Source organism: Pterocles gutturalis, unplaced genomic scaffold, assembly GCF_000699245.1.
Source record: "Pterocles gutturalis isolate BGI_N339 unplaced genomic scaffold, ASM69924v1 scaffold26378, whole genome shotgun sequence".
Classification (NCBI taxonomy): Eukaryota; Metazoa; Chordata; class Aves; order Pterocliformes; family Pteroclidae; genus Pterocles; species Pterocles gutturalis.
Window position 1 is genome coordinate 63277 of NW_010118841.1, and position 23253 is coordinate 86529.

The window sequence follows — 23253 nt, forward strand, 5'->3', positions numbered from 1 at the left end:
TTTCACTGCAAAATAGTATTTATTACTGCTTCTCTTCTAGGTGAAATGTGATGACATCATCTTTTCCCATCTATTTTAAATGTAGTAAAAGGGACAGGTTTTGCAAGCACACTGCTGTATGTGAGGACAGGAAGAAAACAGGTGGACATTGGAAGGGTTTTGTAATGGGGTCTTACCAAAAAGAGACTTCTCTTATTGTAGTTTAGTACGGAAATTTACTTCTCTAAGTGAAAATCATTAATTTCACCTTTTTAATCCCCGAGTAAGACCTCTAATGCTATTCTCTTCCTTGGTAATACATTTTTATAGACCTTTGAAGGTATTTGTGGCTACTGTATTTGTGTGGGTTGTTTGTCTATCACTACTATCTTGAATGTTGATCTTAGTTTTGAATCACAAATGTTTTGCAGCTTTCTTAGATTGCTAAATTTCTTCAGACATTGTGAGTAAATAGTAGCACGTTATTTTCCATAAAACTAAGTGTTTTGACAATTTTAGACTGAGGGGATTTAGTTTATTTTTACCTTTTGACATGAAAGAAAAGCTGAGTAGAAGCTGAAGAACTAGACTGAAAAAGCACACATTATTTAGTATATTTTTTATTGTTGTTTGCTTTTAATTGGCAGTGCTCTTATTCGTCTCCCTTTCTTCTTCCCTGCTCAACCCCCACCCCCAATTTCTGTGCTGAATATTTAAACCAGGGGTCAGTTTGGCTCTGTGTGGTGTTTAAAATATGCTGCAACTGAACTGCTAAATGGAACAATAGCATCAGCATAAAATGCAGAGACTGTATTAGGTCTGAGAGGATGGAAGTGCACATAGGTTATCAATAAATACCCAAATCAAAGTGAGCTTACTCTATAGATCTATTTTTTTCATAGTGAGCTAACAGTGTTTTTGAGCTCCAGTCCGTTTCTCATCACAGAATAATAATCCCAATTCGTGCTGTTCGTGTTTTCTCCTTTTCTTTCTTCTAACTCCCATAGCACAGCTTTTTCAATCCAGCATTCACTGCACATGTTCCAGTCATGAGGTTACAAAGCTGACATTGCAGTCTCAGCAGAGGTTATCTCTTTAAAATTCCCTAAAATTCCCCTTTGGCACATCCAGTTTGGCAGCTGGGTTTCTGTAGGAAACTGATGGAACCATCCCCTCCCCTTATGTCCTTTATAAAAATAGAAATCTATTAAACCTCTGGCCAGAAGGGCAGATGGGTAAGTACTCCCTCCAAAGCAGACAGTGCTGCTTCCTAAGGTTTTCTCCCTAGTTTTATACTCTCCAAAAAATCAGATTTATATACTTCAGACCTAACTAAGTAGTGAAAATACCTGCTTTTAAAATCAAGATGCAACTTGCCTGTTCTTCAGGTAATGTGACCTCTGTGCTCTTGAGGGTATATACAGCTGCTGAGAAATATCGACCTATTGTTTGAAATATTTTAAATAGTTATGCAACTGCAGAATCAGAAGCTCAGTTTAATCTTAGAAGCTCATGCCTGAACAATGCTGTAGCTGGTAAAGTGCAACTATACTCAAGAGAAGGATATGCCAAACCAAATGGGAGGCTTAAATATCTAACTACCAACATAGGAAAGTGATCACTGATTAGTTCAAGCACTAATCTAAATGGGCATTGCCCACTTGCATTTTACAAGTGGCTTTACTTTCATGCAGATGTTGTCTCTGAAATGCATTAATTTGTTTCTGCTTCCTGCAAGGAAGGAAGGGAGAGAGAACTGTGTGTGTGCCCCCCTCTCAGCATCACTGCTTTTCCCTGTGTGTCATTCCGGGTAAGAGCTGCAATGACTGTTTTCCTGCTTAAAGTGGGTTAAATTTTATGCCAGAATTTAAATGTCTGAGTTTGAGGAGACCTGAAAAGCCAGTGTCCTCCCTGGAAGTCAAGGAGAGAGTCTCCTTTTGTAGCTTCACTTTGGGTTGCAGTTTTCCTGTGGCACCTGTATCTTAGAGAGCTCTGCATGTCCTCTCTTCTGGAGAGCTAGAAGTCATTACTTTGCATATGGGGTGCTTTTTTTGGAAAGTGAGAATTGTGGATTTGGGTTTGGAGGATGGGGAGAGCCCAGGAAAACCAAAACCAAAGACTCTGCCGTTCAACAACAGCCAAAGCCAACCCATCTGGTGGCTGCAGTGCCACTTCTCTTACATCACCTCTGGGTTCATCGGACCGCGTTGAGTTGTTTGTGCTAAGCCAGCAGAAGGCTGTCAATTTTCTGCTGTTTTAATGTGGTGGAATGGCTCAGAGGATCAGACCAGCTATGGGGGACTGACAGGTTGGGTGAAGAGAGAAGCCAGTGGGACTTCTGGAGCTGCAGATAGATTGGCTTAGAGCTGTAGACCAGCTGCCTCGGTGCTTTAGCCTCTGGAGCGTTATACAGAAGGTGAACAACCCCCACTGTGTCCTGCTATCTTTCCAGAAGAGGCAGTCCTACTTTTCTCGGTGCCTCCTGCCTTGTTTCCCTGGCAGTGTGTACAGGTGGGCACTGGGCAGTTGTGAGGCAGGAACCCACTCAGTGGATTAGATGAGGAGCTCTGGAGCATTTCTGCATGAAACCTTTCCTGTAGAACAGCTTTGAAGGGCTCCCTCCTGAGAACGTGTGCTTTTTCCATCACCTTTGGAAGAGCTTAGCACTCTGTAGGCCTGCCTGGAGAACTGCAACAGCAACTGCTATTTTGAGTCACTCTGCCTAGTGCTTATGATCTCTCTTTGAGGACTGTGATGCCTAAATAGGCTTTTCTCATCTATTGATGGTCAACAGTGACTACATACACCTGACACCTAATGCTAAATCCCGCATGAGTTGCACAGAGCATTACATTTTCTCACTCTAAGTTACCATGTCTATTTTCTTGTTTTTATAGAGGAAAACCTTTGCTAACATGGCCTCACTATTTAGTCATCTTTGAGTCAGTCTGAAGCCCTCTTCTTTGTATGCTGCCTTTTAATGCAATGAAGCATCTATCTTCTTGTTATGCTTACTACTTTTACCATTCCTTATTTCCTCACCTCTTATTTATTAAGAACGTGATACATGTTTGTCATAGGAAACAGCAAAAATAATTTTGTCCTTCTCCTCCTCTATGTCTGCTGGAGTTCAGAGGGTGGGGGGGGAGGAACAACAAGAAACCATCACTCTAAATTGTTCTTATAAACTAGACAATGCAAGAATCTGCAAGTTTATCACCAGTCTGGATGCCCATTATGTGGGCACTTGTAATCCATTTCAGTGCAAAGTCATAGGGGTTAACATAGATTTCCCTTCTCTACCACATGTGCAGAGGCATTTATTTATGTAGCAAAAAAATGTTGACAGTCACCTCCTGCAGCCCTTTTGGAAAAGGCTGCTGCTTAACAGTATTTTGTAAGGAGAAGTGAGAATGCAGAGGACTGAATATTCAAAGAGCGTGTGTGGGGAGTTGCAGTTACCTTGGGAGTGAAATGAGGAAGGTGTAGGGTCCTCACTTGTGTGGTGCAGACATCCTTAACCACCTCTCTGAACAAGCTTAGGCCTGGGCCCCTTTTGTGCTTAGCGCTATAAGACAAAGGCTACCTGGGACACATTATTACACAAAAAGCAAAGTGAACTAATCAGTTTCCTGCTTGTCTGTTACTTTTGGCAAAATGCACTGCACCAGACAGGTCCCACCATTCTTGACAGTCTGGGTGTCCTGGAGTAAAAAACAAAACAAAACAACAACAACAAAAAAACCAAAGTTGTTCGGTTTCTTCATTTTTAACTGAAAGATTTCCCCATAATGCAGCTGTTTTGTCAAAAGACACTCCTCTAGACTTTATAGTTCGGAGGTATTGAGTGTTCCTGATGGATCCTTTAAAGTGTTTTAAAGTGCGTAATTGGGGCACTTGAGCATAAAACTACAATTATACACTTGTGTGTTAATTTTGTGTACAGATAGGTATTACTTCAGTCTGGCCATAAATGAGAAGGAAGCATTTTATTGCGAGTGTAAGAATTTGTTTTGTGAATGCTTGAACAAAATAGATGTTCAGATAATAGCCCAAAATGGCCAGACTTGCGGGAGGTTTAAGCTTCCAGGAAAGGAAAGGACCATGTGAGATGCTTGGATGCTTTGAAAGAATAGTAGGTATTATAAAGATTAAGTCATGGAGCACAATATTTGAGTTAAGATTAGTTGCAGTATTAATTTAAAAAAGAATTCTAGTAGGTTGTCAGAATGAATGAATGAGCTTGATGGTTGATTCTTCGTAAGTTTTTAAGAATGTTATGTTCTAATTGAATCTAATCTAATTAATTCTAATCAAAACAGGTCAGTTTTGGTAAGTGATGTTTTGACTATAAAGGTTCTTGTTTGTTTTTCTGTTCCATTTTGAAGATAATGTTACATGAATTGGATTATCTGTATTCACATACTTAAATTTAGTAGATGTTTCTAAGACTTACTTGTGGTAATTGATATGAGGAATAATTTACAATAATCATCTTATTTTGAGTGAAATAAAACTGTAATTATTCAGAATTTATGATGTGCTATATGGTTTCAGCCATGAATTTATAAGATTGATGTCTTTGATATTTGTGTCAGGGTTTTTTTGAGGTTTTCCAGTGCTAAGTAATAGGTCAAATTAAATAATAGAAATGGAATAAATCAAATATCTACACTCTGTGAACTACAAGGAGGGGTTTGAAAGTTTTCTTTTAAAAATACTTGGAGCAATATTTAAAGTAATAGCTGTATTACAGCTGTAAGATGGACCATTATGTAAGTATTCCTATTTAAGAGGTTGACTTTTTATCTGTTCCCTATAGAGAAGAGGAAGGAAAAGCCAGCACAGAAAAGATTGACATAATTTGTTTTTAAATTTTTTTTTTTTAATTGCTGATGCTGTTTCGTCAAACTCTTCTAAAGAAGAAGGGGTTTGGATAGGGGTTGTTTGTATTTCTTATTTTTCTAAGCAAGCATAAGTACTCCAGAGTGTTTGTCTATGTCAGTAGGAATGTTGTTGTTGAGGGACTGTACCACAGGAATGGGATCCTGATCTTAGGCAGTTAATGCTATGCTACAAGATAGTAAATTATGCTGGGCTGGTAGAGATGTAATCAAATTTTCTTATCTAGTTGGTTCAGCCAGTTGTTCTGTTTTTCTCAGGATTCCTTGCTGTGGGGAATTTTTAGTGTCCGGATGAAAAGTATGGTTTTGATCCTGCTCTAGTAGAAGAAACTAGCAGAATTTGGACTGTACGAATGACTACATTTGTCACAGAAATTGCTGAACCTAAATGGTAGCTGTGGGAGGTCATGCCTTTTTCTTTTGTGTGTTGACCTCCTATGCTGTGGACGCTATTTGGGGATTGAAATCCATAATGAGAACACAAAGAGCCGTAAATCTGTTCTCCTGCTACATGTGCGTGGCAAGTTTTTCATTATTAGAAGTGCGATACCACTTAGAGTGGAGGAGTGGAACTGGGAGATGACTCGCGCTGTGTAACAGCAACCTCCTGCTCTGCAGCTTCAAAGTCAGGCCCAAGAGGCAGAGCTGCAGGGGCTGAGCTGCAGGGGCTGATTCAAAAGTGATGATCTCGTCAAAGGTGTCTGGGCCACAACCCAAGGGGTTCTCTGTTAAAGACCAGAAACTGGGTGTGCCCCTGTGCCGTAACTTTGTACTAAGACACTAAATTGAGGTACCTTTAGAACAGCTCCACATTATTAAATCACAGAATAATTGAAGTTGGAAGGAGCATCTGGAGATGATCTGGTCCAAGCGCCTGCTGAAACAGGGCCACCTAGAGCTGGTTGCCCACGGCCATGTCCAAATGGCTTCTGTGTATCTCCAAGGACAGAAACTCTACGACCTCTCTTGGCAACTTGTGCCAGTGCTCGATCACCCTCACAGTGCAAAAGTATTTCCTGATGTTCAGAGGGAACCTCCTGTGTTTCAGTTTGTGCCCCTCTGGTCCTGTCACTGGGCACCACTGAGAAGAGCCTGGCTCTGTCCTCTCTGCACCCTCCCTTCAGGTATTGATACACATTGATAAGATCCCCCTGAGCCTTCTCTTCTCCAGGCTGAACAGTCCCCGCTCTCTCAGGCTTTCCTCATAGGAGAGTTGCTCCAGTCCTTACATCATCTTGATATCCCTTCCTTGAACTCTCTCCTGTATGTCCATGTCTCTCTTGTACTGAGGAGCCCAGACCTGGACACAGTACCCCAGGTGCGGTCTCACCAGTGCCGAGCAGAAGCACCTCCCTTGACCTTCTGGCAATACCTTGTCTAATGCAGCCCAGGATACCATTAGCTCTTTTTGGGAAGGGCCTGTTGTTGGCTAATGTTCTACTTGGTGTCCACCAGGACCCCAGGTCCTTCTCTGCCAGGCTGCTTTAGAGCTGAATGGCTTACACCGTATATTGGTGCCTGGAGTTGTTCCTCCCTAGGTGCAGAATAAAGAAAGGAGAAGAAAAGCAGCTGTCAGGGAGAGAGGGTGTGCACTATGAAGCTAGATAGTCTAGTGGAACTGAACAAGTTTGAGTGGGAAGAGGAGAAAGGCATGGCTTGCTGACGAGTACACAGCATCACTCCCTGTGGAAGATACTTTATATTCTTCGCTTGCTGTTTTTAAGAGGTACAGTGAAGGGCTCTGAACGATCTCAAATGATTTAGCTCTGAAAGCTATCAAACTTAGGAATGGTAAAAACAGTATTCATCCAGATTGATATCTTTGGAGGAGCACATGAATGTATTAAAAAGCACTCTTCTCTCTTGAAAGAGACTAGAAGAAAGAAGGAAAACTCAAGGGTGTGCAAGATGTTGGGGAAGTGATGGTAAACAGGGTGTGTGTGCAGTCTGCCTTTTCTCACTACTGCAATTAAAGAATAATGTTTGCATTTCTTCCAGCTATCAAGATTGTGTGCCAGAAGAAATGTAGAATTAAAGCTGTTTTACACAGGGATTTTTCAGTCTCCAGTAGTTAAGTGTTGGGAGTTTCTCTGTGTATAAATGCATAAAAATGGAGGATTACTCATGCGGTTGGATTACCTGCTCTTCAGACTCAACCCATACCTCATTTGTGTTCCCTGCTTTAGAAGGTTTGAATGGCACTGCAAAACTTGTCTGAAGAATAATGTTTATCTGTGTTCTCTTAACCATATTTTATTTTAATGACCATTTGAGAAATAGTGGTTAAAACTGTTACCAATTTACAGGAGAATAAATAGGAAATACAGGATTTGAGGACCAACAACTGTTGTGTAGTCCATTCATAGATGCAAAAGAAGTTTCTTGTGATAATTATTTGTTATACGATTAAAAATTAGGTTAAATACAAGCTTTTGCATTTTCTCTTACAGTTGGCATTTTGTAGGTGGGTTTTAGGCTGTTATGCAGTGAGCAATGAGGTTTCGTACACGCTTTTTACTGAAGCACCGGTCACTGGAGACACCGTAGAGATTAGGTGAAGCTCGTATTGGCTGTGGCAGTCCTGGTGTGCTTTTTCTTATGTTTCATTCTTAAGAAATCGAATGCTTAGGCAGATCACATGATCCCTTGTAATTGTTTTGATCACTTTAAAAAAAAAAAAAAAAGGAAGGAAGGCAGAGTATAAGAATAGATATCTGACTCATCATTTTAAGTGTGTGTGTGTATATATATAGGCACTATGATTTCTCTCTATTTTTAATGCAACACATTAAAATAGCTTTTCTGCAAAAAATTCTGTTGCAAATTTTCAGTCCTCTGTGGCGTCTGTCTGACAGGATGGATATAACAATATGGAAATCTCTTACTAGAGATTATAATATTTTCATCTCTTAACTTGCAGAAAGGACCAAATGTTGTGTTAGTTCAAACTGTAATGCAGTGTACAAATCAACACTGGGATTAATTCCTCCTGTGTAGGAAAATTTTCTTGCTATTGTTCCTAGACTCAGCTGTTTACCTCTCCCTTGAAACTAATTTTAGCTCATCTAAAACATGCAAATTTTTTATTTTTGTTTGTTTGCTGTTTTTAGGGGAAGGTGGGTGTGGGAGGTGGTTGTGATATTGGCATAGATTTAGCATTTATGGCAGAGGTAGTTTTCATCAATTTCTGACAAGGGAATCAAAAGTGTTCTTTTTTGGAAGGAGAGATATTGCTTTTCCTTATAAATGATTGACTATTTTGTGGTAGTAGTCTTTATTTATTTGGCTCTCATCATGAAGAATAGCAAACTTATTCAAAAGCTCAGTACATCAAAAATATGTCAATACATAAAACATAAGTACTATTCCATACTACAGTCTATGCAAAAAACTATGTTAATAAGATGTGAAGATTGCACAGCTGAGAAGTCAGAAAACATAAATGATAAGATTCTAGCAGCTACATTAACTGAGCCACATTTCACATCCTCTATATTTTATGAAATGCCTTTGACAACATAAATCAGAAAGAGAAGGTGCTATATATGTGCAACGTGGCTCAGTTAATGTTGCTTTTGGAACCTTGTATATTTTCTGACTGGAGAGTTTTTTAATCATGTAATCTTAGTAGTTTTTTTACATTCTATTTTTTTGTAGTTGCTCTTTTTTAAAAGAAAGGAAAATTGCCTGTGCTAATAGTGGATTAGCTCATGTTGCTCTGATTTAAGCTACAGTAAAAGGCAGTATATAGACAGCATCTCATGACAGGTACGTGTTTGATGCTATATACATTGCACTGACAACTGGTGTAATCATACAGCTGTGCACTTTTTGAGGAAAAGGGCACTGCAGGCATGTGTTTGAAGTCCTGTCCTTTCTGTCCTGCACGTTAACAGTAGTACAGGGTATGACTGCATTGCAGACTGCAGTGCGTTGTAAAGATACTTGAGCTACCTTTTTTAAATGAACTGGCTTGTGTACAAGCAGCAGTCTGTCTGTGGGAGTGTGGATCTCCCTCTGACCTAATTCACCCTTCTACAGAGCACAGCAAATTAGCCTAACGTGGCTTTTGGTGTAGGCTTCTTCCGATATCTGAGCTAGTTTGCAGATCTGTGTACTGCACTGCAGTCTTCAACATTGACATACATTTAATGACTCTGCAAAATCTGCTACCTTGCAAGTTCTGGAATGGAGATTTTTGTGCTGTGACACAAAAACATGCTTTTTATCCTTCCGCTTCCTTGCTCAGGTCACAGAGTGGACCAGTATCAGGCCCAGTGTTAATATTTTAAAGGCTCTTAGTAAGATTTTTAAGTTTGTACTTCAATGTAAAGGTGAGCAGACTAGGAGAGGCAGTAACGTAGGTGAATGTTGTAACCAATGTATTGTCAAAAGGTCAAAGCTAAGTGGTGAGAAGCAATAGAATTTATAGTATGTATTAATAAAATGCCTTGGCATCAGGATTTCTGATCTACTTCTGATTAATAGCCTTGACATAACCAACTTTTTAGTTGGTTTCCTTTTAGAATTTTTTTTTTTTTTGTCATTTAGTGAGAAGGACTTACAGCCTTCATTAAGACAGTGCATGTACAAGCACGATGGGGTTGGACATGGTGATTTGGGACAGGAGACCATGCTGCACTATGATAGAATGTTTGCTGCACCTGAACGTGTGCCAGAGGATTTCCCTGCATTTTATAAGCATATTATGGTTTTCTTCTTCCTCTAATCCAGCTAAACGTACAGATGAAGACCTGGGCTTACATGAATTCAGAAGTTCTAGATATGAAACAATTTTTTGTAAGTGTGTCCAAGTCGGAGGGTTAGTTTTCCCTTAACTTTCTGTTCAAAAGTGTGGAGAAATGCTTGGTGTGAATTTTTTTGTGGGGGGGAATAAGTTTTGGCAGAAGGCTGGCTTTGGAAATCTAAGAATGAAGGAGCAGGTGTTTCAGAAAATCTCAGGAGTTTTATTTGAAGGTTTGGTGGCAACTGTCTGACACCTTTCTTTCTAATTGTCACTGAAGTGACCACTGTAAAATTAAAAGAATTAGAATTAAATTTGGCTATAACATCTTGTCTGCAAGAATGTGCTATTTTACTCCTGTTCTGAAGACCAGGTGGTGGGTTTTTTCCTGGGAAACCCACTCACTGTACATTTTGTATTCTATTTGCTGTGTAATTACAGTGTTATAGGTGCTAGGAAAGTGGAACGTTACTCATGATTACATTTCTGAAAATGGTACTTATTTCACAATGTTCAGGTCTGTTTCACTGTTTCTTAGCAAAGTAGGCCCTTGAGTCATGTAGTGTCACTTTTTCTTCTGACTGCCATCCGTGCCTCTGGAGTTCAGGTAATTGGGCCAGACATAAGCTTTTCCTCCCAGATTTTTATTGTCTTGATACTGTGGTCTGAGACTTCTGAAATGTGTTGTTGCCTGCTACCAACATTCTCTGAAGTCTGTGTTACTTTTCGGGCACCAAATAGGTTGCAGGGAGAAGCAATGACCGATATAGCCAGGACTCAGTTGTATGTAGTGAGCGTGTCATGGTGACTGGCATGTTCAGGTGGGTCCCAAGTGATTTGACAGAGCTTTTGGTGATAGGGGACGTGTAAAGTTTCTTCCTTTATTGACTGGATCGAGCCATTAGGATGGTTTGAAAGTGCAGTAGCTGCATATTGCTGGTATTATTAGTGTACCTATGCTAACACACTATGTTACATTTTAATTTTAAAAATTATTATAATGTCTGTAATGCTGTCTAATGATACTTCTCCTTTGACATCAGTTATGGATTATGCATGCAAAAATTGCTTAAAAATTCTATTACTATTGAGGTATTACCTGGAACAAGAATGTCTGCCACAAGACCCCTTGTTCAAGCAAGAATTAAAGATAATGGGCTAAGTTATAGGTTTAATTGGATTTCTCCCACCTCTTCATTCTGGCTGCCAATTTTGTTCCTCTTTTATTTTAATTCTTTCTTTGCTTCATGTTCAAAGTTGATGGTCAGTCATACTTCTCCCAAACTAATGCTATTATACAAGTCAGATTGGAGGCAAAGTAATTATTATAGTTTCTGTGCTTGCTTAGAAATAAGTTCAAACTCAGATCTGTTCTCTCTGAACCATCCCAAGAATGGATGCATTACCACAGGTATGCTGAAGTTTCCCAAATTCTCATCTCCTGCATTGTGTGGCCACAAAGAACGTGGGTGTAAGGGAGAAAGGGAGGGAGGGTTTACCTTATGAAGAAAGAGGATGCTTGGGTCATTCACTCCAAGCATTGTAAGTAATTGGCTTCAGATTTGTTTTGTTCTGGGGAGATTTTAATTAAGCTTTTTTTATATGCTGTTTAATAAACATTTGTCCATAAGCAGTATCTTGTGATCCCCATCAGTAAAGCAGGAGGATTAATTTGCATGGTGTTGTTTATTTCTTTAAATAGCCACAGAAATTATACTGAGTGTTCTGCTAAGGCAGCAGTGATGGGTCTCTGCACTGAAGAGTACAGCATCTAAACGTACATGTAGCATTAGGGTTATTGTTGCGGTTTTGTAGGGGTTTTTTATTGTTCTTTTGGTTTGTTTTTTTTTTTTTCCAAGTTTGAATTGGGAGAATATGGAGGAAAATTCCCACATAAGTAATGGATACATAAGGTCAGAAAGAGAAGAGCCCAGTACCCTTTTTTGTACCAGTGTCTGGAAGCAGATTGCTAGGGAAAACATTTAAGAAATTGGTGCAGTCTCCCAGCTTCTAGCAGTCAAGGTGTTATTGCCTCTTCAGGTTGCTTGCATTTGTTACTTATTACCTCATGCAGCGAATTTTCATTGCTTTCTCACAGGACACAAATACGTATTGCAAAGAGGTGGTTAGAACACAGGCATGGCTATATCAGGTCAGATCAAGGGTTCATGTAGCCCCGTATCCTGTCTCCAGTTTAGGCTTTAATTTGGCACCTAGAGAAGAGTCAGAACAAAGCAAACATGTGCTACTTCCCCCAATACTCTCCAAGCCTTCAGCTATTTTCAGTTCAGGGACTTCCTGAGCCAGATGTGGCTCTATATATTTGGTAACCCTCAGAGGGTGTATCTTCTATGAACTTGTCCAGGCTTTGCTTGAGCCCACATATAAACCTTCAGCTTTCAAAACATCATTTGGCAAGGAATTTCAAACATCTGCTACCTCTGTGACTAGAGAACCTCTCTCTCTCTTGTTCTGAAGTTTGCTTCTATCAGCTTATACCGTTTAATGCCTCCTAATTGTTGTGTTGGACAAGATAGTTTTGTAGCTTTCTATCATTTTCTTACTTCCTGATGTCTCTTCCATACTCAGGGGTTATAGCTTCTTTGTATGGAAGCTGTTCCATACCTTTGATCATTCTTGGTGCATTTCCTGAAGCTTTGCATTTAACCCATTCTAGTAAGTCCAAGGTCTGTAGGGAGGGATTTTCCTTTGCAAAAGCTGTGTTGATGTTTTCTAGTTCTGATGTTCGTTCTTGTCTGTCCTGATTTATCCAGAACAGTCATCAGTCCTTTGTAGTCTTAAATTACTCGTATCTCTGCTTTTTTTTTTTTTTTTTTTAAGCCATGCTCCAATTCTCACATGCCAAGGCAGCTCCAAGTCAGGGGCTGTGTACTGTCACTAGTAATTCCGCTATGTCATTCTTGAATTTGCATAGACCTCTGGGGTGATACTGTATGGTCTTGAGCAATTTTTACTGTTCATTTGTCAGTTTGTTCCATGAATAGTCCCATCAGATTCGGACATATTCATTGAGTCCCTCACACAGGAGGACTTCAGCATGGGAGCCTCTCTTGGGAACTTTTCTGCAGTGTACATTAGTGCAAAAAAATTGTTAAGCTTCTCTGTGATGGCCCTGTTTTCTCTGAATCTTCTCTTATACCTTGATCATCACTTGGCACTTCAGACTCTCTGGCAGACCTCCTGCTCCTGATCCATTTGAAGAAATTATTGATTACTCATTTGATTCCTTTTCCTAGCTGTTCCTCCCATTCTTTCTGGACTGCCTTATTACATTTGAAGTGCCGGAGTTTAGTCTTCTGTTTTCCTCATTTGGACTTGGTGTAAGCTTGTTGGATGCCTTTTTGCTTCTAAAAACCTGTGATGAGCCATGCTGATGTCCCTTTGGTTTTCTCAAGTCCTCCTTAAGAGGTGGTGAATATTGGTTCTGTGCTTTCCATGTGGTTGTTGTTAAGCAGCTTTGATGCTGCCAGTCAAATTTTATTTCTTATAGCTGTCTCTTAGAGCTTCCTTTTAACGAGCTTTCTGCTTTTCATGTAGTTACACTTTTTGAAGTTAAACACAACAGTGGTAGATGCCTTGGTTTTCCTTGTTCCTGTAGGGATGCCCAATTTAACTGTATTGTGGTCCCTGATGCATAGCATTTCTGCAGCTGTGGGGTGTAGAAGTAGATGGTTCCTGCTGCTCAGGACTGAGCCAAAGGCAGTGGCTCCTCACTCAGACTCCCTCAGCAGCAGCTCCATGGAACAACCTTTGTCAGTGACCTGCTACTTCAGTTTCTGCTTTGTAGTCCACTTGCTCAGTCTACATGGGAGGAGTTGAAATCTCCCTCTACAGTCTTGTATTGTGCTTTGCTGATCTTGCTCAGCATGCTGCTGCCAGTGTCGCCATAGTCCAGCACTCACTCGTTCAGGTGGTCCCAGCACTCACTCTTTCTGATCTGACCAAGCTCCAGACCTCTGCTGCTTGGTGAGGTGGAGTTTTATTTTTATTTGTTTCCAGGCTCTATGTAGCATATAATATTACTTCATCATCAGCTGTCTTCCGTATGTATTTGTATCCTAGGATGATGCAAAATAGCGACCCACTGATTGTCTCCCTTCTACCAGATTTCTGATACAACTACTGCTAGTGCTTTTGTCTGAGGCTTCATGTTCCAGTGATCCCTTTGTGTAGAAGGCAACGTATTGTTGGATTTTCTTCTTGCCACTCTATTTATTCTGCAGTCATCTGTATGTCTGTTCTTGTTCTTTCATTCTTCTCGGCATCTCCACTTGATGACCCAGAATTTCCATGTCTTCATTTGTCATAGCAATGTCATGCTTTTAAACCATGTGTTCTTCTCAACCCTTCTCTTTGGTTTAAAATTTCACTTTCTTGATCCTTAGTGACCTGGCTCCTATGTTAAGGTGAGCTCCAGCCCTCCTGTATAAGTATCTTTATTCTAGAAATGCTCTGGTTCCTGATGAATCTGATCTCTTGTTTTGTCACCAGCCTGTCAACTGGGCATTCAGATTCTCTTTTTCTGCTTTACAGAAACCTGTATTTTGCTGTCAGGCTATCTTTCCTTTTCTTAGTGTTACTGGGACCCAGATGGACCACAACAGAGGTTTCTCCTCAGCACTTCCTAGGAACCAGTCCAGGCTCAGTGACCCTTGCAGCTGATGGCCAAATCACCATGTGGTCTTCTGTCAGATCCCAGGCTCCAGCTGTCTGTTTGCCTGATGATATTCCAACCCACCCTTTTTAGTTTGCATTATAACTGCTTCATTTATGCATCAGCAGGGAGAGGGTATTTGTCAAAAAGGGTTACTTTGGTCACAGAAACATCTAACTGCTTGTGAAATGATGGTGAAGGAAATTGAAGCGCAAGCAAAGAGAACAAGTGCAGAAGTGGGGTTACAGTGCTGACCTTAAGAGTTAGAAAGAAGTAGGACTACCAACTTCTGGCAGAAATAATAGATCAAGTTGTGATAGTAAAAGCAACCTACACACGTGTTTAAATTTGATTTTATATTATTATCGTCTAGCAAATATTATTGTATTGTTGAATGAATGTAGTAAGTTAACTTTAGGTAGAACAGGTATGTGTTTACATGTTGAGTAAACAGATTTATCGGTGTATCAGAGACTCAGTGGGAACAATTCAGAGATCAAAGCATTTCAGATATGCTTGGGTATCCGAGATATTTGCTTAGGGCAGGGATATATGCAGGACCGACGGGAGACCCTTTCTAGAAGGGAGAAGTCCTATGTTGGGTCTGTCATTCATCTGAGACAGTACCAAATACCAGTGTTTAGGGAAAAAACACAGGTACCTAAAATATGTGCAATACAGACACAGTATCAAGAGTTTGTTGAAAGTGTGGTCCTTCAGGTCTCCCAAGAAAATGTCAATGTCTATTGATACAAGGCTTACAGAGAAAACTGATGCAGAAAATTCCTCTGACTGTATAATTGACTTGCTTTTGGTTGTAACTTAAATTCTCAGGGTGTGTGCGGGTTTCTTAGTGCACGATACGTGTGCTGATTTCTCTGTTAATAGGACCTGTAACAGATTACTTTTGTTGCACTGGTGTCTTTGTTTTGTTGGGGGTTGTGGTTTGTTGTGTGTGTGGTGTGGTGTTTTTTTTTTTTTTTAAGTTTTTTAGGGGAGAGGAGGGGAAGAGACTGAGAGAGATTGAACTCAATAAAACCAAAAAGCTGCCAAACCCCCTTTTTTTTTTTTGTGTAAAGCTTAAACACCCATGTATACACAAAAGCTAAAAACCTGAGGGTTGTGGGCAAAAAAAAAAAAAAAAATCTCACAAAAATTAGTACTTTATTGCTCCAAAAAAAGGCATTTCTCTTTCAGTATCTATTTTAGAGTTGTGTCTTTTTTTTTTTTCACTGTTCTACTTTTGGGTCAGTGCATCAGAACGATTCCTCTGTCGATTTGCCTCAGTAGTGTGCCTGTGGAGAGCAAACACTTAAAATAACTGCTGCTGTATTTTAAGGGTGGGCATTATGGGATTGTGATGTTCAGAAGCATAGCATTTTCCTTAGAAGCTCTTTGAGTAAAGAGTAACTATACAGAGCACCTGGGCTTACTCCTCCTGCTCAGGCAAGAGGATTTGAGGGCTTTTATTAACTGCCAAGTAAGAGAGTAAGACTTTTGTGTCAGGTGTATAGCTGAGGATATCACTTCTGCTCAGGTTGCCATACGGATGTGACATAGCTCGATTTCATGTCCTCTTGTGCCTCAACTCACGTTTTTGCTTTGCTTGGCTCTTCCAACAGATACCACCTCAGTATGGTCAGCAAGGTGTAAGTGGCTACTGCCAGCAGGGCCAGCAGCCGTACTACAACCAGCAGCCTCAGCATCTGCCACCCCAGGCACAGTATCTGTCGCAGGCCCAGCAGAGGTACCAGGCTCAGCAGGTAAGCACTGTTCTCCACTACTGACAGTCACCCTGGAGTTGGGAGTGTAAAAATGATCTGTGTGAAATGAACAAAACCCACCTGACCCCTCTTCCAGAGAGAACAGTGTTAAAAACAGATAAACACAGAATCAGACAACATCCTTCTGAAAAGTCTTTGGGGGATATGCACAAAAATACATCTGCACACACTTTCAGGCTTTATTTTATATCAGCTTTTTTGAGTAAAGCCAGTGTATATACCTCAGCAACTATTAATTCTGCTTTTAAAAAGAAGTAACAGTTTCTTGATGAGATGTCAGTGCAGGCTGGAGGTTTTTCTTGCTTTTGTTTTGTCACAAGACAGATGTTGTTGAAAGCTCCTGCATCTAACATGGTCACTACTGTTTTGTTTTTCGTGTTATTTCATTTGAGGATAGATAAGTTCAAGGCATTTTGGAGCTGCTTTGTTAAGGGAGCTTCTTAGGAGAAATTAATAATTGTTATTACAGCTATTATTTTGGATGTTTTCAGTTTGCACATTCAGTTAGTGAAACTGCATAATTCGGTATCCATTGCTGTTCTTGAATTGTGCTTTATATGTTAGCCATTAAAATTCATTTAAAGCGGTTTTGTTTTTAACTAAGATCAGAAGTGATGGTGTATGAGTCTGCTTCCCAGAGCTTGAGAAAGACCCAGATTTTAGACACTGAACAAAATGGATGTCCATAGCTGATGCAGCTGAACATGTAGGCTCAGTTCTGTCTGCAGTCTCAGCTCTGTTAATCACAGAGAGGTGATCTGGAAATGGAAAGATGAAACTAAAGCACACTCATCATCCTGGGAAATCTAACAAAAGTGAGTTGCTCAAGACTGGGCATTAGTGGAAGCATCAGCACTTGCTGCAGATCACTGGGGAATTCTGTCAGGCATGGTTGATTAACATTTTGGAATAATGCTGGTGCAATGTAGAAATCTTAGCTTGAAATAAAAAGTGTGTAAAATAAACTAACAAAAGATGCTGTAAGTAGCAATGATACAAGAGGCTCCCCTCCTTTGATTTTTAAAATAAAGCTATGATAATTTCACTGTGTAATTACATGTTAATTTTTCTTCATCTACATTTTAAAATTCCATTGAGAATTAACTTTTTTCATTAAAATGCTGGATGGTTTATGAAATAGAATTCTTAATTTTATCTATGATAGTCTTGTAAATGTCACCCCTTTCCATCTTCCAGATTATATGTAACTGCAAATTTGGAGATTGAATTTGTATCTTTAAATTTAATTTTCTCCCTCTTTACTTTGGCATTAAATGGTTGATTTCTCTATGACATGAAAATACTGTTCATAAGCATCTTGGTAAAGTTTTAGCAGATAAAGTCCCAGTAATCCAGTCTATGAGATGGAAAAAACAGCTGCTCCAATGTCTACATATCACAGTTTGTGAAATTGAAATTACTTTGCTGCCTTGGACACCTCATCATATTTTAAATGCTGTCAGTTGAATGGATTGAGTATTCTAGTTAAAAAAAATAAAGAACATTCTGACTGTACAGGACTTGTGAAATAGCAAGATACTGATTTATCTGTTGATACCTGTTCCAATTACATCTTCTTTTTTTTTTCTTTTTTTTTTTTTTTTTTTGCTATCATAGCCAGTAAAGTGAAGGTTTGTGCAATGAAGTGAAGGGTATCATAGAAGAGGGTAAAGGCAAAATGAGAGTAAAGCCTTCTATGTATTATGGACTTCAGAGAACTGAGATGAAGAGGAAGGCAGGGAGAGATTCACAGGTAGACGATACCAACCTCGTTGTAGCCAAGAAACTTCTTTGAAGATTTGACAGTACATGGAGGGATCATCTAAATCCAGGCTCCAAAGGTGACACCAGGATCTCAAGTTTAGGAGGTATTTTTGCCTGAATCTGCAAATTCAGACTATACCTTAGGTCCTCACCGACAAAGCCTTGTGGTTGGTAATCCTTACTCTGAGAATCACACCTGAAATTCTTTGTGGTTTGTGAATGGCTGGTTAGTTATCCTGTTCTTTAGTAGTGGTCAACCTCTTCAGTTTTGAACTCTGATCCCAGTTTCTGAATTATACACGCTTCTCCTGGAATATTTGTGTGTAGATGGGAATATTTAATATAAATAATAAAAAGATAATGCAGTTGCTTGGAGCAGTGGTCTCCAGCTCCTTGTCATTGAATCTCACTAGTAAACAGGCTCACAATGGAAGGAAAAGAGGCAGTGAGAACAGACTGGGACAAGGGAATTTGCAACTTGATAAAAGCACGGGGGAGGGTGTGTGTGGAATTACCATGAAGATTTTCAAACACTGGAAGGAGTCCAGAGAGAGAATGGAATCTCCATCCTTGGAGATGTTAAAAATTCAACAACACAAGAACCCCAGACACCCCATTCTTGCTTTGAATTGGAGGTTTGACTACCTGACCTCTCTCTGAAGGTCTCTTTGAACCTCTGTGATTTGGTGAGTCTGTGATTTAATATTGGTTTTACATATTCTAAATATACTTTTAAAATAAACTACTAAATCATATAATACCTGTTGCACCAGTTGGTGTATATTTCTTATTTCTAACTCTCTTAAAATGTCAATATTAACCTGTTTATATAATTCTCTCAGAAAACTGAGGTGATCTCAGTCATACAGTCCGTCATCCTTTCTATCTGTCATCCTTAGTTTTGCTCTTTCCAGCTTGCAGCTGAATTACCGCCATGTTTTCTGTACTCTTCATTAACTGTATTTCTTGCCTTTTAAGATTGATTTTCTTGCTTTTTGCACCCAAAATCAGTCTTGGCAAGTCCTACTTTTGAACTGTCACAGCTTTGAGGAATGTATAAAGTCAGTTGTTTCAGGATGCTGTCCTTAGGAAGAGAAGCTGGCCTCTGAAGATGCTTTTGCCTCATGCTGGCTAGCCAGAATTATGAGAAAACTTTAGACTACAGATGCTTTTCCTGGAGAGTATGGTTGGATCATGAAGCAAGAGAAAATAACTTGAAGTAGTTCATGGTAGCCCCATATGTGGTTTAGGACATTGTTATTCTTGCTGTTCTGCAAGTACATAACAAAAAGGTGGTCTTTGCCCCAAATTGTTTACAGGCTATTGTGTGCCTGATGTACTGGGAGCTGATCTTGCTTGTAGCAGGGGAGCAGCTGTGAGGGGAAGAAGTTCCATGTTCTGTTTTAGGGTAAATAAGACGTCTGCATGATTATTACCTTTGTGATTGAATCTGAGTGTGATTGAACTGGTTTTACTTCCAAGATAGAGAAGAGAGATACTGGACTGGAGAAAGGGAGAGGTGTTCAAGGCCAGGCTGGATGAGGCTTTGAGCAACCTGATCTAGTGGAAGGTGTCCCTGCCCATGGCAGGGGGGTTGGAACTTGATGATCTTTAAGGTCCTTTCCAACCCAAACCATTCTATGACTGTATGGATTTGCCTTATTTTCCCTACTGTATTTTCTTTATTTCTCTTGTAGGTTTATGACAATTTATTTGTTTTGGAGATTATAAAGCTGAAAGTAGTGTTTATTCCAGATGGATGATGAACTTCTTCTTGCTCTCAGTTTCCTTTTATGTAAAACCCTGTAGTGTGATGTACTGGGTATTTTTATTACAGGAAGAAAATGGATACATAATTTCATACATGTAATGCTTTATTTTTGCTTGTAGACATAATGTGAGCAAGCTTCTGCAGTCAGGTGTAACTTGTAGCGTTGTGCCTTGGAATTGGTACTCGTCTTCATTTCTCCTTGACTCACTTGAATTCAATATGCAATCTTGTCAATGAAAGTAAACAGATAAAATATTTTCTGGGGCTGTTCCAGTGACTTGTGACTTTCCGTTCTTCTAATAAGCATAGATAGGGATGAGGAGAGAGGCATTTATTTGAATGTTAGAACTGTAAGTTGTTTAGGTCTTTGTTAAATTGGTGGCATGGTGGACAGAAAGGGAGTTTCATGAGAGGCGGTTTGATAGTAATATTGGCGTAGTTTACTATAGAGCTATATTGCCAGCCAGCATCAGTCATCCCCTCTCCATATCAGGAGCCTGCTATGTAAAAAACATTAAAGGAAGAGCTTTGTTTTAAGCAAATTTATTGCACTAGCAGATTCATTGATCATTAGATATTACCAGTAGATGTAGGTATCACCTTTCTTTTTTTTAACCTTCCTTTTACCTTTACTGCTCTTTAAAAGAAAAGAGAAGGATGTGCTACAGTGTTGCCCTTGGCAGGGTTTTTCATCTTGAAATGGCATATAAGTGAATAAATACTTCAGTTGTTTTTGCAGTTAAATCTTTTGCCATAAGTAGAAGTGATATTTTGCTCAAGAACGTCATGTAATTGGAAACTTAAACTGTCATCATTAAACATTATTTTGTTAAGATAGCGTGATGTATATTTTGGGTTGTTACGCTTTCCAACTGGCTTTTAAACAACCATGTTTATGTATTTTCTTGTTTTATATAGCATGTGTTCATATGTATTGAGAGAGGATCGTGCCTTTGAGGTTTAATGTGTTATTTTATGAGTTGAGACTGTATCACTTTTTGACAGATGAAATGGATCTGCAAAATAATTACGGTCTTGCTCTTAGTTAATCAACATAGTTATTTTATTCTACACCTGCTTCTGTTACCCTCAAGTCATCTTTTATTTTAGGTATTTGTTGAAGCTTTCTGCTTGCAAGTTTCCAGAATAGAGTGGGATTATGCTGATCCCTTTTCTCACATGCAGACGTGAGATTAAAAAGGGAAGAAAGTGTGAAAGGTCTTGAGGGTGGGGCATGTGTGTGTACTTTCCTGGGGCATTGCTCCTTCTGGTTAACAGTGTGCACGAAGAGGCTCTCTGTGTGTTTTTATACCATTCCTGTGTGGTTACCACGTTTTATTTTAAATGCTTTAAAGGAACAGTCGAGTAGCTCAGGCTCAGTCTTTAGTGTGTTGGGTTTTTTTTTAAAAAAATTAGAAAATGTTATATAAATAAGCAAACAGGCAAGAGTCCCTCACTGTCAGGTTTTATTAAAAAGCTCTAAAAGCTGCCCAAAACCTTCTTGCCCTGCCCCCTCCCCCCCCCACCCCAGTATAATACCTTACCTACTGATCCAAGACCTACCGATCATGGTGAGATTTTTGTTCAGCCCAAGTTGTTATAAGACAAAGATTAGAATAATTAGTGGGTTTTTTGTGAGAGAGGGCCATGGGGACGAATGCAGTTCAGTCCAGTAAGAATCAGTGAACTGTTTCAGTAGTCCCAGGTAGAAAGGCATCCAAAGCAGCATGGCAGCGTTTGTGATCAGGTGGGGGGCATCTCTGGTGGTGCCTCGGTCACCCTCTCCCAGCGGGGGTCTGGGGACCACTTACGCTCTCAGAAGGGGTTGTGGTTTCTCTCCAGTTCCCCAAACTGGGATCAGTGGAGGCCGTACATTTTGGGTTTGTTCCTGAACTGGTGGCAATGGTTGCAAGCCTGAGCCGATGATGAGAATGTTCTTGTGCAGACATCTGTTTCTAGCGTTGAGTCAGTGCAAGGTAGGACAGATAAAACATTACCCGGTTTGAAACAGTCTTTGAAAATGTGAACAAAATGTGAAACTAATCTGTTTTCATGTCCAAGCTGTATGACTGTCATGAAAACAGAACAAATTGTATTGTGGCAAAATGCATCAGATTATTAAAGTGATTTTGGTACAATGAGGATGAAGTGTTTTTAAATTTGATGTGAGCTGCTGAAATTCTTTTAACGGTGTAATAAGCAGCGTGTTAATTAACATTGTCAAGCTGTTTTGGGGTGTAACACTGTACAAAAATACTGTTGTTGTAAATTAGGAATAGTTGTGTTATGTGAAAATACCACATTCATTAGTAAGTAATACAGAACATTCTCAGTGAGTCCAAATGTAAGCAATTATTATTTTAAATAAAATCTTTACTTTTAAGTTACTAGAAACTGGCACAGAATTGGCAGTCAACTTTACTGTAGTTTAGTCTTAATTCCTGCATAATTTAATTTTAATTTCTTTTAGAGTATATGGGACCTTGCAAGTGACATATAGCTTCCCATGGCTTATAGTTGTAATACAAATTGTCCTTCTGTCCTTTTAACCCCTGTGTCTGTAATCAACCACTAGATGAGTGGTTGCACTTAATATTTGTTATGTTGTGAACCACAGGAAATCTGGGAGAAGAAAAGCTTGTATGTTAATCTGAGATTTGCTGCTAGGCATATAAGAAAATATTCTTTGTGGAAGTTGGCTATTACAGTTATATGAGAACTCATAATCAAATTCAATATTCAGAAGAGGTTGTTGCATGCCATCATCAGCAGTGGCTGACACCGCAGCTTGTTGTGTGCCATATAACCCTCCTGGCTTCTGTCATCCCAGCAACAGAGGTACGTAGTGCCCAGTGTATATTCACACAGTCTTTAAATACTAGGTTTGTTTTTATCTTAGAAGAAGTTATTTTCTTTCCAAGGTAAGGAACGTACAAGGGAGAAGTGATTCTTCTTAAACCATTCGACCTCAAATTCATAGCACTGAGAACTTTGCTTCTGATGGGTGCTTGTTGGTTAGCTTTTAGAAACTAGGGCTGCTTGTACATAGTAAGGAGAGAAATGCCTGACAACAGAACGTCTAGATGGGAAATCTCATACAGTTATATGTACTTCTGCCAGGTTTTCCGGCCTCCTTTCTGTGGGACCCGAAATTAGAGACAAAGGAAAACAACAGTCTAACTTTTTATGAAGTCATAGATTTTGGTATGCTGAACCCTTTGTTGCCAACCTTCTTCAGAGAGATCACATAGGTATCAAAAGGCATAGTGCACCCTTGACGTTTTGCATCTTGACTGGACTTGGGAGGAGGAGGGAAGGGGAGCAGGCTTTTAGCAGCTGACTTTCGAACTCACACCACGACTTAAATCCTGGTTTCTAGGCAAGCCATCAGTGACCAGCACCTCTGAAAGGCAGTTGTCTTCTCAAGCTTGCTGAACACTGAAGTGATGTAAAAACAAATAAGTTGTTGAAATACTTAGGAATTGTAGTGGTCTTGTGCATAAAACTAATTTATCCTTTTTTGAGTCTTTAAGTATGTGATGTTTTTGGGAAGGGCAAATGAGGTTTGAACATGTGCAGCTTCAGTCAACACTTAACTGATTGAAGTCTTTGCCAGTTAGATTTCTGCTTTT

At 39.6% G+C, this 23253-nt stretch overlaps 1 protein-coding gene across 1 annotated transcript in view; it reads left to right on the plus strand.

The window, feature by feature from the left end:
• LOC104463872 (AT-rich interactive domain-containing protein 1B-like) overlaps window positions 1-23253 on the plus strand; it is a gene marked incomplete at its 3' end in the record, with an annotated part of 85440 nt that overhangs the window by 50322 nt on the left and 11865 nt on the right. The window contains exon 3 of the mRNA XM_010076381.1: window positions 15925-16065. Coding sequence (XP_010074683.1) covers window positions 15925-16065 — 141 coding nt within the window. The remainder of the gene's footprint in view (window positions 1-15924; window positions 16066-23253) is intronic.